The following is an 18012-nucleotide window of genomic DNA, read 5'->3' on the forward strand; positions in this document are numbered from 1 at the left end:
ACTGTTTACTTGTAGCAGCATTTCAGCCATATTTGTAGTTGCACGAATAGCTTCCCCTCCTGTCTTCTAGAGTTACCAGGGAAGTTCTGTGGCAGGTCAGGTTTCGCTGTGAACTTGTATCACTTTGGGTGCCGGGTGGCCTTTACAGCCGCGCGTACTTTGTGCTAAATCCTAGTGAGCGTTATGTCTGCGTGAGCTCTATATGGTTCTAAGGTGGTACATCCCACACTTTGAACAGCTGGAGCACACCTCGGCTTCAAACTTGGCAAAATAAAACACTTCCGGAATGGGTGCAGGTAAGAGAGAGGGAACTGCATTTTAAGAAGGGTGCAGCACCTGTTTGTAATGCAGATGGTCCGAAGTTCAATCCCCGGCCTCTCCATCTTCAATAAAAGGGTTGCAGGTGTAGCGTAGTGGGTTAGGCCAATTTTGCTCATGCGGAATAATGCATTTTCAATCCACTTCCACAATTGTTTGCAAGTGGATTTTGCTATTCCGCACAGCCAAATCCAGCTGCAAAGCGCATTGAAAGTGCATTATTCTGCATGTGTGAAAGTGCCCTAAGAGCAGCAGATTCTAAACTGGAGAACTGGGATAGATTCCCCACTCCACACGAAACTAGCCACCCCTGAACTTCTCTTGCCTTGCAAACCATACAGGATTGCCGTAAGTCAGTTGTGACTTGATGGCACACACACGCAGGCAACGTTCAAGATGCTAGTAAGCTTTCAGTCTGAGCAGACTCACGTCTGACGAGACTCACGCAGGTAAACGAGGGGTCTTGATTCTGTATAAACAGCTTCACCTGTATGTGCTCAGGCCAGAGAACAGGGTCCCACTACTGCACCAGCCAGTCTCCATATGGACAAGGGGTTTAAGCTGCAGTTTAAGCTGCATGGAGCTCAGTGAGACTTGCTTCTGAGTAGACATGCTTAGTGTTGCCCTGCGAATCAGCTTCCATTGGGAAGTGCTCAGAAGATTCATCAGGTCCCAAATACAGGTGATTGGATAGGGAGATGACTGCAGTCCTGATGTCACTACCACCTTTCCTGAGCTTTGCCTTGTTCTGTTATTTGTACAGGCCACCGGTATGGTGTGGGTATATCCTAGAATCATAGAGTTGGAAGAGACCCCAAGGGCCATCAAGTCCAACCCCCTGCCATGCAGGAACACATAATCAAAGCACTCCCCACAGATGGCCATCCAGCCTCTTTTTAAAAACCTCCAAAGGAGGAGACTCCACCACACTCCAAGGTAGTGCATTCCACTGTCGAACAGCCCTTGCTGTCAGGGAGTTTTTCCTGATGTTTAGATGGAATCTCTTTTCCTTCACCTTGAACCCATTACTCCTGATCCTAGTCTCTTGGGCAGCAGAAAACAAGCTTGCTCCCTCACCAACATGACATCCCTTCAAATACCTAAACATGGCTATCATGTCACCTCTTCACCTTCTCTTCACCAAACTAAACATCCCCAGCTCCCCAAGTCTCTCCTCGTAGGACATGGATTCCAGACCCTTTACCATTCTGGTAGCCCTCCTCTGGATCCGTATACGAACGACTACCTTTTTTTGGAAGCTGTAGTAGCTCATTACAGCACTGCGAACATCCCTTTACATGCAAGGTGAGCTGGAATAGTAAAGAAGCCCAAACAGTGTCTGTTAATATACTTCCTCCTTGAGGACTATGCAAGGTTGGCAGAATGGGCATTATTTCTGGTTGATAGAAGTTGCCTGCTTGCAATGTCATCAAAGAGTTCAAGTCAGCCTCTGTGGCTTTCGCTTCCCCTTTTTACCTCATAAATACATGGGGAATATTAGGCAGGGAGAGGAAGTGCGAACTTTACCACAAGTAGGGGTTTGGACCTGGGTTTCCTGAGGCAAAATGCTAACTACTAAATTGAGCCCACAGTGGCGGCCCAGTTCCCACCTCTTCCAGCCATTCAGTTGCTTCCTTTTCCCTCAAGGAGCAGCAGTGGCGTAGGAGGTTAAGAGCTCGTGTATCTAATCTGGAGGAACCGAGTTTGATTCCCAGCTCTGCTGCCTGAGCTGTGGAGGCTTATCTGGGGAATTCAGATTAGCCTGTACACTCCCACATATGCCAGCTGGGTGACCTTGGGCTAGTCACAGCTTCTTGGAGCTCTCTCAGCCCCACCCACCTCATAGGGTGTTTGTTGTGAGGGGGGAAGGACAAGGAGATTGTAAGCCCCTTTGAGTCTCCTGCAGGAGAGAAAGGGGGGATATAAATCCAAACTCTTCTTCTCTTCTTGCTTTGGTCTTAATCTTTGACACAGTGACGTTGTAAAGGATTCAATGGTGTTGATGAGCGGGACAGCCGCCTGGCCTTGACTGCATTCCATAACCCGGCGATAAATGTAGCCTATGCATCTGGCGGAGACCCTATCTCAAGTGGTAGGAGAGATGAGAACTCCACGTCTCAAGGGGAACTCAAGGGAGAGGATGGGAAGGACAGAGTTATAACCTGTGCTTCATGGCGGGAGACGGATTTCTCGCCACGTTGCAGTAATGCGAGTTCTAGGATGTCTTGGAATAAACGGTCTTTGAGATCAAAAAGCTCCTTTGGTACATTTCGTTTATGAATTCCCATATATCGCCTGGTAAAAACTAAGCCACGCAGTTAGGTACTGGGCTAATACCACAACCACCTTCTAAGGCCTCTTCCACACATGCAGAATAATGCACAATTCAATCCACTTTCACAATGGTTTGCAAGTGGATTTTGCTATTCCGCACAGTAAAATCCTGCTACAAAGTGCATTGAAAGTGCATTATTCTGCATATGCAGAAGGGGCCCAAGTCTTACAGGCCTGGAACATGTTCTGGTTCAGAATTTGTAGCAGAAGAAGCGTACGTATGGCTTGATCCAGACAACACCTCTAGCCAGAGAAAGCCTGTCTCTTTTTGGCATTATTACTGGTAGCCAAAGGCTTGCTGTTTGCCCTGTTTGCCAATCTAAGTTGCAAAATATCCAGAAAAGAGTAAGGGAAGAATGGTTTTTATTACTAATGCAGAGTGTTACATGTGTGAGGTCACAGCTCTTGGTGGGGGCTCATCTGCTTCAGTATTTCATTGTAACTTTTGGCATCATCAAGGAAACGCTGGTAACTCTCCATCAACTCCTCCCGCGACAACATGCCGTCCTGGATAGAAGAGCGACAAGTCCATAGGAGTAACAGCGATGTTGGGAGTGTCAGGGTTAATGACAAAGCCCTTGCAAAAGCATGTCGGGAAGTCCTTTTGGTCTTTACAAGCAGCTTGGAGGAGGGGGATCATGAATCTCGTGACTGGATTCATTTATGGCCTCCCAGATGCCTCTAGTCTTCCTTCCCTCCTTTCATAATGGGAATTTGTAAGAGGAAACATGCATCTTCATGCCAAAGAGGAAGGAAAACAGGGTGGAGAAGATGCATGTTTGCCCTTAAAGAAGAAGTAATTTGGGGTTCACACAAGCAGTTTCAACACAGTTATTTGCAATGGCTATTATCCCCACTACTTTCTAACCTCAGTTCCTCATAGCCACCATTTCTCCTGATACCAAAAGAGAGATTTAAAAATATTAAAATTGGTAGATTGTTGTAACATTATTGCAATATTGTGACCTATTGTCACAAATTCCTCTGCGTTCTCAATTTGCTTTGCTTAAAAAGGCTCTTTTCAATGCAGAGATATGCACTTTTCCCTTTATAGCTCTGAAATTACAAAAGGCCATAAGGAATAGATTGGGGCTTATTTTATAATATTATCATGATCTAGCAATTGCCTGTTTTTAAAAAGTCCTCTAGAGGCTGGGGGAGAGAGTCTGAAGTGTTGATGTAGTTTGGACATTTAAAAATGCGCACTTTCCCATTCACATGGTGTACAAAGGTTGCCATATTTCCAGAAAACCACAAAACACCAAGTAAGTTCCAGTATGGCATCCAAAAACCTGGGTGCGGAAGCAACCTTAGCAAATAAGTGGCTACCCAAGCGATTCACGGAAGTAATGATATTGAAGCCTTGGAGGTTAGATCAAGTTCTTTTGAGGAGCAAACAGGACACATTAAAAGCAATGTCCCTCGAAGACTCCTGCTTGGTGCGTGGAGGGAGCAGTCAGTGCAGAGTGTGTCTGTCACAGTGTTAACCTGGAAGAGAGGAGTGTAATGTATTGAACAGGATTGGTCGGAGAGGCAACTGTCCAGAGAGAGAATTCTACCAGCCATTTTCCCTTCACCTGCCCAGGTAGGCCAGCTAACATAGCTTCTTGGAGAATTTAAGCAGGCCCTTCCACCAATAAATAAGACAATCTTTCCCTTTTGGCGTGTTCTTTCCCCCTTGCTTAAGGGAGGGCTTTCTAATGAACACCCTCCTGCCCAAGCCACTTAGATCACAACTCATCGTGGTTCTTTTTCAAATCTTCGCCATAATTTGTGGCCTGGCTTCCCACAAACATGTTCCAATTGTCTAATATCTCCTGCTTGGTTATTTTTTCATCCTGCAATGGATTTGGGGGAGGGAAAAGAAGAAACAGAAGGGGAGGGGGGACAGAAAACAAGGAGAGAAGTGCAAAATTATAACTCAATTACACACCCAATTGATCGCTTTGTAACTCCCCACCCTGCCCCCCAAAATTGTCCCTGTTAGTTGATTACATATTTATTAACATATTTATGGATTGGAGTCATTTCAGAGGTCGAGAGAGGGAGGAAGTAGAAAAATTAGGATTCTTCTTACAAAAACCAGCTCCTAAGCTACATTTCTGCTACGCTGCTTCCTTTCCCTTCCCTTGGCAATATCCAAATTAGAAAGGGCTGTTTAAAAGAAATATAAGGTGCAATCCTAAGAACTTTTTCCCGGGAGTAAGTTCCTTTGGATAATATTGGCTTCTCAGTAGACTTGCTTAAATTGCACCTCTGATGCATTTTTGTATGCCATGGGGCTGCTATTTTGTTCTAGGAGGAGATGAGGGGGGGAGGGGAGAAAACCAGTAGTTGCCAAATGCCAATTATTTCCTTTTCCTCATGCCAAAAACTGGCAGCAGAAACAAAAGCTGGCAACCATGTGGCTATCACTGGGGTACAGCCTGAACAGTACCTATTATAGTTAATAGCCGGAACCAAGTTCCTGCAATTCTATTTAAAGTTCTAAAAAGAAGTGCACAGTAATCTCCAAACCGGACAGTTGAGGAAATCAACTTTTTACTCCTGGCAAGGTAAAAAGGAAGGTTATCAGCAGAGGGGAATTAAAAGACATTCTGAAGCAGGTTGCGTTCTAACTTTAATGAGCTCATTTGATGGCAAATTGAAATTTTCCTCCTTCAGATGAAATCTGCGTCTTATCTGACATTGGGGAACATAAAAGAACATCAGGCATCACTGATCTAGATTGCTTGTCCCAGAAAACGTTTGGCCTCGAGCCGAACAGGTAGGCTGTCCTGGAGGAGTTGAAAATAGAGCTGGGCCAGCATCCATTGATGGAGTCTATTGCTGCCCATTTTTACCTCAGGACTTAACCTATTAGCACTGGTTTCTCAGATGGCCGCTGGTCACTTGGCGATGACAGAACAGCATCCATCTTTTGAAGACCCACAAAAAGGCCTCTGGAGGACTGAGACAGGATGGTAATTGCAAGCAGCAGCGGGGCTGGATTTCTCCTGCCAAGTAAGAATCAAGGAGGCTTTCTCACACAGATACCACCCTGTCTCAAAATGGTTGCCTCAGGTCTCCTCCTCAGTGAAGAAAGTATCTCAGTTACTGAATGGGGGGGGGGGGTAATTCCTCAAGCTTCAGAGCCCAGATGATGTGTGTAGGGGTTTTCTGTCTTTTTAAAAAAGTATTTTCAGGAGATAAAACCATGGACAGCATTTTCCTGTGCTCTGTTTGGAGCACCTCTGTCACAGAGTCCAGTACATACACATAAGAACATAAGAACTAGCCTGCTGGATCAGACCAGAGTCCATCTAGTCCAGCATTCTGCTACTCGCAGTGGCCCACCAGGTGCCTTTGGGAGCTCACATGCAGGATGTGAAAGCAATGGCCTTCTGCTGCTGCTGCTCCTGAGCACCTGGTCTGCTAAGGCATTTGCAAAGAAGAGTTCCAGACCTACTAGAAGAAGAAGAAGAAGAGTTTGGATTTATATCCCCGCTTTCTCTCCTGCAGGAGACTCAAAGGGGCTGACAATCTCCTTGCCCTTCCCCCCTCACAACAAACACCCTGTGAGGTAGGTGGGGCTGAGAGAGCTCCGAGAAGCTGTGACTAGCCCAAGGTCACCCAGCTGGCGTGTGTGGGAGTGTACAGGCTAATCTGAATTCCCCAGATAAGCCTCCACAGCTTAGGCAGCAGAGCTGGGAATCAAACTCGGTTCCTCCAGATTAGATACACGAGCTCTTAACCTCCTACGCCACTGCTGCTAGGTGAAACGGGATGCTGGACTAAATAGACTGCTAGTCTGATGCAACAGTGCTTTTTATGTTCTTATTTGAAGTTTTACACACTTAAGGATATACCCTGAGTGCATGTCCTCACCTTATCCTTGTCCGACTCAAAGAGGAGGTGCTTCGACTCCACTTCGGCATGATCATAGCCCGATGGGAGGATCCAGTGCTGGATCTCGTCCCGGTCCATTTTCCCATCTTTATTGAGGTCCCGGAAATCCAAGAACTGTTGGCGTTCATTCTTCAACCACTCAGGTTCTGTGCCTCCGAATGCAGGACTATACATGTCACCTGGGGAGGAGAGGAGAAGCCCTGAGGATCCAGGTAGTTTCCCCTCAGTTGAAGGCTGCAGATAAGCTAAGACACCTGTAGCTTGCCCCAGCTAAGACACCTGTAGCTTCTTCTGAGCATGTTTGGGTGTCTGCCGGGGAGTCTGGGAAGTTCTTGGCCCTTTATGACCAACACCCCCAAAAAAGCTACAACCTTGTCGAAAGAACTGGCCATGATATCCTAAGTTAATTCCAGACCTACTCTTTTTAAGAAGAGGAAGAAGAAGAAGAGGAGGTTGGATTTATACCCCACCTTTCTCCCCTGTAAGGAGACTCAACGTGGCTTACAAGCTCCTTTCCCTTCCTCTCCCCACAACAGACACCTTATGAGGCAGGTGGGGCTGAGAGAGTTCAGAAGAACTGTGACTAGCCCAAGGTCACCCAGTAGGAATGTAGGAGTGCAGAAACACATCTGGTTCACCAGATAAGCTTCTGCTACTCAGGTTGAGGAGTAGGGAATCCAACCCGGTTCTCCAGATTAGAATCCACCTGCTCTTAACCACTACGCCACGCTGGCTCTCAAGGCTTTGAATTTTTAAAGAGCCTTTAAATAAAGAAGAAAAATAAGACTGGGTGCATTGGTTAATTAAGGACCCCGTGCTTCCACAAAGCTGTAAAACATGTTTCCTGGTCTCCTCGCACAACAATATCAGGGCCCTAGAAATTGAGGCCAGGTCCAACATTAAAATGGCAGGGATTGAAGAAAATTGAAGAAAATAGTTTTCTTCCAGCACAAACAGAGTCAACACAGAAAGCCGACTTCATGCACTTCAAACTTCCTCTTTCTTACCAAGGTACTCGTCCACTTCTACAAAGCCATCCCCGTTCTTGTCTATGTCCTCAATGGTTTCCTAGAAAACAGGAAAGACCCAGCAACAGTGCAGTCAGTCTCAATCGAAAGGGGCTAAGCCAGTGATGGTGAACCTATGGCACGGGTGCCAGAGGTGGCACTCGGAGCCCTCTCTGTGGGCACGCGCACACAGAGTTTGTCATGTGGGGGTGGAAAATCACCGATCAACCTCCCCCCCCTCCCACACACACATCTAGGCTGGCCTGGGCCACTGAGCACAATGTGTGGGCACCACGGTGAGCAGGGAGGACTCGGATGGCGGGCCTGGTGCCTGTGCTCCAGGTGGCTGTTGCCTGAAGGGGGGGCAGAGGAGGCAGAGATGCTAGAGAGGCACAGAGCAGTGTGCGTGGGACTTGCTGGAGGCTAGAGAAGGCTGGCCCCTGCTCAAGCGGGTGGGGCAGAGGAAGAGGGAGCCAACCGGTTTTTTCTAAACTAAAACCTCAGCATTCAGGTTAAATTGCCGGGTTGGCACTTTGCGATAAATAAGTGGGGTTTGGGTTGCAATTTGGGCACTCGGCCTCAAAAAGGTTCACCATCACTGGGCTAGGCCTATCCTCCTTTGATAACCTGTGCAAAATGGGCCTCCGTCTTGCCAAATAGAAGAAAATAGCGCTTGTTTCAAGTGATAACCTTTTCCTAGCAGTGAGATATAGTAGACAAGCTGCATCTTGACTGAACGGTGTGTGCATGGAGAGTGCCCCTGGACTCCTGGTAATGCAAATTACAGGGCCATTACAAGGAAGTTTCTCCCTGGCTTCAGTTCGATACAGAAGGTGACAAGAAGAGGAGTTTGAATTTATACCGTGCCTTTTTTTTCCTGTAAGGAGACTCAAGGCGGCTTACAAACTCCTTTCCCTTCTTCTCCCCACAACAGACACCTTGTGAGGTAGGCGGGGCTGAGAGAGTTCAGAGAGAACTGGTCCACAGTCACCTAGCAGGAATGTAGGAGTGGGGAAACAAATCCGGTTCACCAGATAAGAGTCTGCTGCCCATGTGGAGGAGTGGGGAAATCAAACCCAGTTGTCCAGATTAGAATTCACTGCTCTTAACTACTACACCACACTGATTTAGAAGGGCTCCACGTGTAGTTATGGGCAGAAGCTTGTAGTTATGGGCAGAAGCGAGGCTTGAGGTGGCATCTTTTTCACACTCAGCCTTGTCCATTTCCCCTCCAAAATACAGCCCCAAGCAGGATCTGGGGGACTTGGGTTCAAATGTCTTGTCTGCAGTGGAAACGCATTGAATGACTTTAGGCCAGTCACACAGACTCTGCCTAATTTACCTCACAGGGTTTTTGTGAGGATAAAACTGACGTAGGGAGAATGTTTTAAGCCACTTTGGATCCCCATGGGGGGAAAAATGGTGGTATGAATGAAGTAATTAAAGTAAATAACTGGGCATACAGGGTTGTGTGCTTGGGGATGCTGGCGAATCAGTTATCTTGAAAGGATTTGATTTCTATTGCGACAAAAAGGCACAAGTATATGACCCCAAATATAGTACTCAACAAGGCCAGGGCGAGAATGGAAACCACCCCCACCCCCCCCAATTTATGCTACTGCAACCTTCTTCTTTTCCGCAAGTCAAGTATCCCCATTCTTACCGTCACGACCAAATCTTTCATGAAGTCAAATTCCTCAGGGTGAAGGAAGGCCGTGAACTCTTCCCTCGTGGCGAACATGTCTCCGTCTTGGTTGGCTGTTTTGAATCGCCGTTCATCCCGTTCCATCATTTTCTCGTACATCTCTTTGTTTTCGACATCAGCAATTTCGTCGCCTAAAAGTAAAAGACAAACGGGGCGGTCCAAAGGGAGTTTCCCCAACGAAACAATGACACAACTTAGGTTTATGAAATCACGAATAGTACAAAGAGAGTAGAGGGAAACCAGGGTTTTTTCCCACTCGCTCATAGAAACACTAATATTTGGTCATTGACTGTAAATAAAGTCGTTGTCGTCTTCTTAGAAACGCTAGAACTCAGCATCTTGCAACAACACAAGAGATTCCGGACAAGCATAACAAATGACTTGTTTCGCAGAATGCATCTTAAAGAACTTACTGCCTAGATGGTTTCAAAGGGGGATTAGAAAAATCCCTGGAGGATATACTGCATTTACTCAAAAGGAAAATGACTTTGAATGTAAGAAAATCCCATTAAAAGTGCTATACGCACAAAAACATTATTGTGCATAACAGTAACTTGTATGCAAATGTAAGGTATACCTGGAAAAAAAACCCTGTTCTTGCTTTGGAGCAAATACAGTATTAGCTATTAGCAAGGGCAGATAAGTGGAGCTTCCACACTTAGAGGCAATATACCCTTGCAATGCCAGATGCTGGGGACAAACTATAGGGAACAAGATTGAAATTAGTGGGCCAAGTGTATTATGACAGGAATGAACAAACCAAATTGGCACACTGACTTGGAATTATATATGGACAATTGAATATACATTTATGAATGATATGAAAATTGTATATTGATTGTTTTATTGACACTGGCACTTTATGTAAATGTATTGCACTTTATACTTTCATCAATAGTATAATAGAATAGGGCAGTGGTGGCGAACCTTTGGCACTCCAGATGTTATGGACTACAATTCCCATCAGCCCCTGCCAGCACGGCCAATTGACCATGCTGGCAGGGGCTGATGGGAATTGTAGTCCATAACATCTGGAGTGCCAAAGGTTCGCCACCACGGAATCCTCTGAGTCTCTTCCTCCCTACCAGAACTCAGGAGATTAGATATCCCGGTATAATTGTGTTAATATTTATATGAAAAATAATTGAAAAAATAACTTTGTACAAATGGTGTTGGAATGATTTATTACATTCGACAAACTATAAGGGCCAGCTCTTGCTTTTTATGCTGGTGAGCTTCCCAAAGGCATCTAGCTTGCCACAGACAGAAGATGGTTCCTGGATTAGATAAACCTAGAAACGATCCTGTCAGGTTCCTATGCACAGGTCACTGTGTGCTTCTGCCATTCAACAGAGGAAAAAACACAGTACTGCTGTTTTCTGTTTATGCAAGTATAGAGCAACTGCTTCCCCTCTCCGTGAACCAGTAACTGCTGGTTCACCGGCTTCTGGAAACTAACAATCAGCCCATGTATCTTGTATTCTGTATCATCAGCTGAAACGGACTTTTCAAACCCAGCCAACCTTCTCAAAGCTGGCTCCAGAAGCAGCCAAAAACACACAGGTCAAGACCTCTTTCCCTTCCCAGGTAAGGCAGTATGCCAGCCCAGTGTTCTCAACCCCAGCCAGCTACAACAACACTGCTACTAGCAACGAATGAATGATGGAGAAGAAACCTTGGACACTTGTTTCTCTGCCTTCAGACACCAGGGTGCAAGCGCTTCAGAACTGCTTGCAAGTTCGGAGGGTCCAGATAACAGTGCTTGCAAACAGGCCTGAAGCTCAGTTCATGAGACTTTGCTTCACTTCCAAGACTGTCCTGATTTCAGATCCCGGGACTGTGATCCTGAGTACCTACAAATCCTCCAGCTTCCAATGAGAATTACAGCCCCATTCATAGGCCTTCCACTTTGCCGCCACACCAAGAGAATCAACTGTCATGCTGCCCCACCACTTCCAAGAGCAGATTCCCCCCACCCCATGGCTGGACGGGGCTATCAATCGCTCACTGCCCTGCTTGAAGAAGCCCTCGCTCTCTGCCCTGATGCTAAGAAACACATTTTCTGTTCTAACCTATCTAGAAGGTAGCTTATGTGATTCTCGTGTTTTGTCCTCACAACAACCCTGCAAGGTAGGTAAGGTTAAGAAAGAGTGACTATCAACATGATTATATCAAGCCAGCAATTATTTGTGTACAATAAGGCTAGCCGTCATAGACTGTATAATTTATGAGTTTACTAAGTCTACAGCATATACACAAAATATTCTGCATATAAATCACAAGCTTTGCAGCGGCTAATGAAGCCCAATTTAATTTTTGTTAGACCAATCTTATAGGTGACTTATTGCTTGAAAAATAATACACATTTACGAGCCTCTGAAAATTTTTGAAGCCAAAACCTATCCAGAAGCTGATCGCTCGTGTTGGGTGTTCAATATTAACAGCTCTCCCTGTGGAGATTAGGGAAGCAATCGTAGAAGAGCAGATTAATACTTATGAACGTACTTATTTCTGCATGAAAAAAAATACTTGAAGGTGACAGAGAGCCAGCGGGACATAGTGGTTAAGAGCAGGTGGATTCTAATCTGAAGAACCTGGTTTGATTCCCCCTGAGTGGCAGAGGCTTATCTGGTGAACCAGATGTGTTTCTGCACTCCTACAACCCTGCTGGGTGACCTTGGGCTAGTCACAGTTCTCTCTGAACTCTCTCAGCCCCACCTGCCTCACAAGGCGTCTGTTGTGGGGAGAGGAAGGGAAAGGATCTTGTAAGCCACCTTGAGTCTCCTTACAGGAGGGAAAGGTGGGATATAAATCCAAACTCCTCTTCTTCTACTAGGGCATTACGGAGATACAACCCCGTAAGTGTACATATTGTACACTTAGCAAACAGTCTATGACTGCTGGTCTTACCGTGTGCAAATAACTGCTTGCTTAGTAACTTCAGTTCCATCCTACCCTAACACACTTTCTTCGTTGGATACACCCCTGTGATTTGTATGCTTATTTGGGGATTTAATCCTGAGTCTCCCAGATTCTCTAATCACTACACAGCACTTCAGCAGGCCCTGTAAACAGGACACATTTCCCCCTTCTGAACACCCCTCGGGTTGTCTCGCTGGTCTAAAACTCCCAGTGGCTTTTCCCCATCGCTCCCCCATCACAAGCCCCTTCCGCACATGCAGAATAATGCACTTTCAATCCACTTTTAACAATTGTTTGAAAGTGGATTTTGCTATTCCGCACAGTAAAATCCAGCAGCAAAGTGCACTGAAAGTGCGTTATTCTGCATGTGCGGAAGGGGCCACAGCTTCCCTCCCTCTGTTTGCACCTTCATCGTTACCGTAATTAGCATTCTTGTACTCCTCCCAGCTGATGCGCCCGTCGTTATTTTTGTCATACTCTTTCCACTTCTTGTTCACGTCCTCATGTATGTGTCGGTTCTGAGTGTGCTTGATCCAGTCCATCAACTCAGGCTGAGTCACAAAGCCATCGCCGTCCCGGTCAATGCGATCTACGATCTTCCTGCAAGACAGAGAATGTTGTCGCCCATAAATAAACAAATAAATATACCGCGAGCTGCAAAAGGGCTGCAGGACGTCCTTGCAGGCTCAAGATGTGGATGCCGAATGCCCTTCTTATAGAATTCTCAGGGACGTAAGAAGAAGATTTTGGATTTATACCCCACCTTTCTCTCCTGTAAGGAGACTCAACATGGCCTTTCCCTTCCTCTCCCCACAACAGACCCCTGGTGAGGGAGGTGGGGCTGAGAGAGTTCCGAAGAACTGTGACTAGCCCAAGGTCACCCAGCAGGAATGTAGGAGTACAGAAACACATCTGGTTCACCAGATAAGCCTCTGTCACGCATGCGGAGGCGTGGGGAATCAAACCTGGTTCTCCAGATTAGAATCCACCTGCTCTTAACCACTACACCACGATGGCTCAGCCTCCAAGGTGGCAGAGATGGAAATCACCCCATTTTGCCCTCACAACAATCCTGCAAGTAAGTTAAGACTGAGAAAACTATTTGCCCAGACTGCTTCATAGGGCCAAAAGGGTATTTGAATCCAGGTATTTGCAGCCCTGTTGGAAATCCAACTCAAATTTCTTACACTGGGGACTAGAGCCTTGCTTTTTCTCTGCATGCGAGAATGCAGAATTCTGCAGCCGATTGCACAGTTCTGCGCTCACGCGACCCAATGGCAAAATACATTCGGCAGTCCGCTTACCCCAGTCGTCGTTTGCTTTCTTCAGGTGGCAGCTCATCAAACCTGCTGGCCTCCTCTTCGCCCAAGAAGGCTTCGTGATCATACTGGAAATCCTGTTTGTCGTCATGGGGGTGGTCACTGAGGTCCTGGCCGTGGTAGACCCGGTCTTTCTCAGGGGGTGGCTTGGCCAGGACGCAAGTGAGGCACACGGTCAAGAAACAGCAGGAATAGAGCATCTTTTGCCAAGTCATCGTTCACACAACCTTCAGAGGGAAAAGGAACACGTAAGGAAGGAAAGAGAGCCTCCTACGCATGCCAGATGCTGGGCCACTCAGTTGGACGCCTCCTTCCAAACCAGAAGTTTAAAATCAAAGCGGATTGACCCTGTTCACCCTCATCTCTTTCCCCCCACCCACATCAGTGTAAGTTTCCCCAGTCTCTCCTGATTTCCAGATTCTGGGGTGGATCCTGCCAACTTTTCTATTTATATCCTCCTTTCTTTCTTTCTTTCTTTCTTTCTTTCTTTCTTTCTTTCTTTCTTTCTTTCTTTCTTTCTTTCTTTCTTTCTTTCTTTCTTTCTTTCTTTCTTTCTTTCTTTCTTTCTTTCCTCATATTTATTTCTCTCCTGTAAGGAGATTCAAAAGGGCTTACAATCTCCTTTCCCTCCCCCCTCCCCCACAACAAACACCCTGTGAGGTGGGTGGGACTGGGAGAGTTCAGAGAGAAGGTCACCCAGCTGGCACGTGTGGGAGTGCACAAGCTAATCTGGTTCACCAGATAAGCCTCCACAGCTCACGTGGCAGAGCAGGGGATCAAACCTGGGTCTCCAGATTAGAGTGCTCCTGCTCTTAAGCACTATACCATGCTGTACCTTTTGAGCCCCCCCCCCCCCCCAAAAGAGAGCTTTGCTGGGGATCATAGATTCTGCATGGACAAAGGTCATGGGGGATGCAGCAAGGGGAAGAATTGGGTGAAACTGAATGTAAAAGGTGGCTGGATTCACCTTCTGAGTTTGGATTTATACCCGCCTTTCTCTCCTACAAGGAGACTCCCGGTGGTTTACAAACTCCTTCTCTTCCTCTCCCCACAACGGACACCTTGTGAGGTAGGTGGGGCTGAGAATTTTGACAGAACTGTGGTTAGCCCAAGGTCACCCAGCAGGAATGTAGGAGAAGGTCAACAAACCTAGTTCCCCAAATAAGAGTCCACCGCTCACGTGGAGGAGTGGGGAATCAAACTCGGTTCTCCAGATTAGAGTCCCCTACACCTTGTAGGGAGAATAGTTGTTGTCAGATACTGGCAAATGCTGGCGTGTCACCCAAAACGTTATGGCAGGTCACCTTTGACACGCATGTTTGCAACCATTGCTTTAAGACATGGTCTCAAGAACTGGAGTTCTGCTCGACCTTCCTAACAAAACGGAGGAAATTCCACCTGCTCACAATTCTAATCCACACCAAGCGGACCTCAGTTTTGATCTCTGAGGAGCTGTAGGAAAAGATGGGGGTGGTGACAAGTAGGGTGGGGGGGGGCAGCAGTCAGGAGAAAACCAGCTTTTGAAATCCACTTTGCCTGCTGTTCGAAAGGCAAACTGGGCAAGCAATAAGAATGTTGCTAATCCCAGCGGCACAGAAGTAGGCCAGTTCTCAATTGTGCTACTCAAAATGCAGGACGTCCAACTCCTGGAGGCGCCGCAATTAAAACTGCCCCCACTCTGTACTGAATAAAGCCTGGGAGGATGAAAGGGACAGGCCGATAATACCCCGTTACTTCCTGGGCTTGCGGTACAGAGAGAACCCAGCGGGTGCCAAATGGGTTGGACGGCTAGCAAAACGGGCTGGGGGGAAAAAAAGAGAAAAACCCCAGAAGTTTTCCTGCCTCTCCACAAAAGCAAGCGTACTTGCCGTTTGCTCCGCTACAGTGAAATGCCCAAAACGAAGACAGGCTGCTGCCAAATGGAGTACCCCCCCCTCCCAAATGGAAGCGTCATCTTTAGGCGCCCAAGCCCCAGAAAGACAACGAGGTTTTCTCCTCCGGCATCCCAAAAGCTTTACAAAAGTCTCCTTAAACTAGAAGGTGCCCTCAGATTGGTCTCACCCAAGGTGGAGATGACGGGAGTGCATAACTAACCCTGAAACAATTGAAGGACTGGAATCTTGCTTCGGCAACTGGATGGAATTCCGCTCCGGAGCAAAGATCTGCTCTCCCTTTGCTGTAGTTTTAATTCTGAAAGGCAACTCACCCGCCTCTTCTCTGTACCGCTCTTTCCTGAACTGTAAGATGCTAGAGTCAGTTAGTTTCCAAACACTGCCCCCCCTCCACCTTCTTAGACTGAGATTATGTAAAAACACCTCCCTTTGACTCTTCTCTGCAGCCTTTAAAAAATAAGTATGATGACAGTCTTTCCTCTAAGAGGGACTGAACCTTTTGCTCTTAAGTTGCTGGAGAAAACATGGACCACGCATGAAACAAAACAGGGTACAATCGGTTTGAGCCCCAATGCGAGAACCTAGGTGCATTCCAAAAGGAGGATGAAGCGGGCAGGGACAGAGCCGGCCTGAAAAGGGATCTTTAAGCAGAAAAGGGGGATCCTCAAGGGCAATTATGGAGCTTTATGGAGGAGAAGTCGATCTATGGCTACCAATCTGCCTTAGCAGACCAGGTGCTCGGGAGCAGCAGCAGCAGCAGGCCATTGCTTTCACATCCTGCAGGTGAGCTCCCAAAGGTATCTGGTGGGCCACTGTGAGGATCAGAGTGCTGGACGAGATGGACTCTGGTCTGATCCAGCAGGCTCTTTCTTATGTTCTTAATTAAATCCAGAGTGTCTAAAAGTCCTCTATAGCTTTGAACAAACCAGAGAATCCCAATAGGCAGGAAAATTACCCTTAGATCAGAGGCCCAGGAAAACCCTGCAAGATGCACCCTTTCCAAGCCACAACCCATTCCACCCTCACCAGACCTGGCCGGACTTAAACCCCCAATTCCTGATTCTCTGCCCTCAAAGCAAAGCATCCCAATTATGGCTAACCACCCAGGGCGCGTGGGGCGGGCGAAGCCTCCCATCTCATTCTCCTCAGCTTTCTAAATGAAGTTTCCCAAGACCCCCTCCTCTTTCCCCTGTAATGCCACCGCGCAATGCACCCCACCCCCCTCCAGTGGGTGCCCCCCCCACCAAATCTCTAATGCAACCAGGGCATCTTTTGCTCCCCCAGTTAAAAAATCTTTCCCCTGTAATGCCACTGGCGCAATGCACCCCCTACCCCATCCAATGGGTGACTCGGGGTGCCTTCCCACCAAATCTTAATTGCACCCGGGCGCCCCTACCCCCCTCCAGTGGGTGCCCCCCCCCCCGGCCAAACCTCTATTGCAACCAGGGCACCTTTTGCTCTCCCACTTAAAAATCACTGCATATCATTCTCCCTCCTCAGTCTGCCTCCTGGCCCCCCTCCATCAGCCCCGATCCCCGTGTCTCCCCAAGTCTTTCCCTTCTCACCTCTTTCCCCCCCAGGCAGGAATCCGGACCCGCGTGGCGCTCCCGCTGTAAATGCAGCCCCGGCTCATCCCCGGCACCTCCTGGTTTCCCCTTGCCACACCCCTCCTCTCAGCGGAGACCAATCGGAGGGCGCTGCCGAGCGGGGGGCGTGGCCGAAGCGCTCCCGGACTGGCCGAGGGGCGCCACGTTGACACAAAGTTTGATTCTTCCCAAACTTTTCCTTTGCATTGCTGGGCGAGCAGGGCAGGGCGGGCTCTGCGGCTCTGCGGGGGCCCTTTGCAACGGGAGAGCGCTCAGGCATCCCTCTTGGAGGAAGAAATCCACCCCTTTCGCGGTAGATCCCGCCACGATCAAGGAGGGAGGAAAGCCCCCCCCCTCTTTGATACTGAAATAATTAAAATTGGTCCTCATATCGGCTTGCACCTGGTAGACCTCAGGCCCCAGTTTCTGCACATGCAGAAGAATGCACTTTCAATCCACTTTCACAATTGTTTGCAAGTGGATGTTGCTGTTCTGCACAATAAAATCCAGCTGCAAAGTGCATTGAAAGTGCACCATTCTGCACGTGCGGAAACCGGGGCCTCAGGTCTGCCCGATCTCTCTCCTCCAACCTCAGCCACGTCCTAGGCTGGGAATGTGCAAGGGTTTCTTTATTTAGTTCATTTTTATCCTTGCGCCCCCCCCCCACCAGGAGTATTGGTGCCCCCTCCATTTTATCCTTGCAACAACTTTGGCAGCTAGAGAGTAGCCCAGGGTTCCATGATGGCACGGTGGGTTGGGGGTCTCCCAGCCCTCCTCTGTCCCTGGCTCCAACACACTCCTCACCCCCACCCCCAATGCCACACAGTTCTGCCTTTTGGTATCCTGGGAGACTGGGGTTCAAATCTCCATTTAGCCGAGAAGCTTGCTAGATATCCACAGGCCCATTGATCTCTCGCAGGGTTGTTGTGAGGATAAAACAGGACCGGAGCTCCTCGAAAGAAGGGTGGGAATGGATAGAAATGTTCCGAATAGATCAGGTGTTCACTCACCTGTTGAAAGTGGGAAGGAACCGGAAGAGTT

General features: G+C 47.7%; 1 protein-coding gene across 2 annotated transcripts; it reads right to left on the bottom strand.

Moving 5' to 3' along the window:
* Positions 1 to 2998: 2998 nt before the first annotated feature.
* Positions 2999 to 17046, bottom strand: RCN3 (reticulocalbin 3). Of its 2 annotated transcripts, XM_048517574.1 has the most exons (8): positions 16951 to 17022; positions 15588 to 15730; positions 13479 to 13720; positions 12593 to 12774; positions 9211 to 9383; positions 7548 to 7608; positions 6520 to 6719; positions 2999 to 4490 (listed from the first exon to the last, which is right to left on the bottom strand). In XM_048517574.1, exons 3-8 carry the CDS (start codon positions 13706 to 13708, stop codon positions 4383 to 4385), a joined length of 954 nt encoding a protein of 317 aa, XP_048373531.1. In that variant the 5' UTR covers positions 13709 to 13720; positions 15588 to 15730; positions 16951 to 17022; the 3' UTR covers positions 2999 to 4382. The 2 variants fall into 2 exon arrangements, with proteins under 2 accessions (XP_048373531.1, XP_048373532.1); XM_048517575.1 differs by lacking the exon at positions 15588 to 15730 and having other exon boundaries at positions 16951 to 17046.
* Positions 17047 to 18012: the final 966 nt, after the last annotated feature.

Source organism: Sphaerodactylus townsendi, linkage group LG15, assembly GCF_021028975.2.
Source record: "Sphaerodactylus townsendi isolate TG3544 linkage group LG15, MPM_Stown_v2.3, whole genome shotgun sequence".
In the NCBI taxonomy this organism is placed as follows: Eukaryota; Metazoa; Chordata; class Lepidosauria; order Squamata; family Sphaerodactylidae; genus Sphaerodactylus; species Sphaerodactylus townsendi.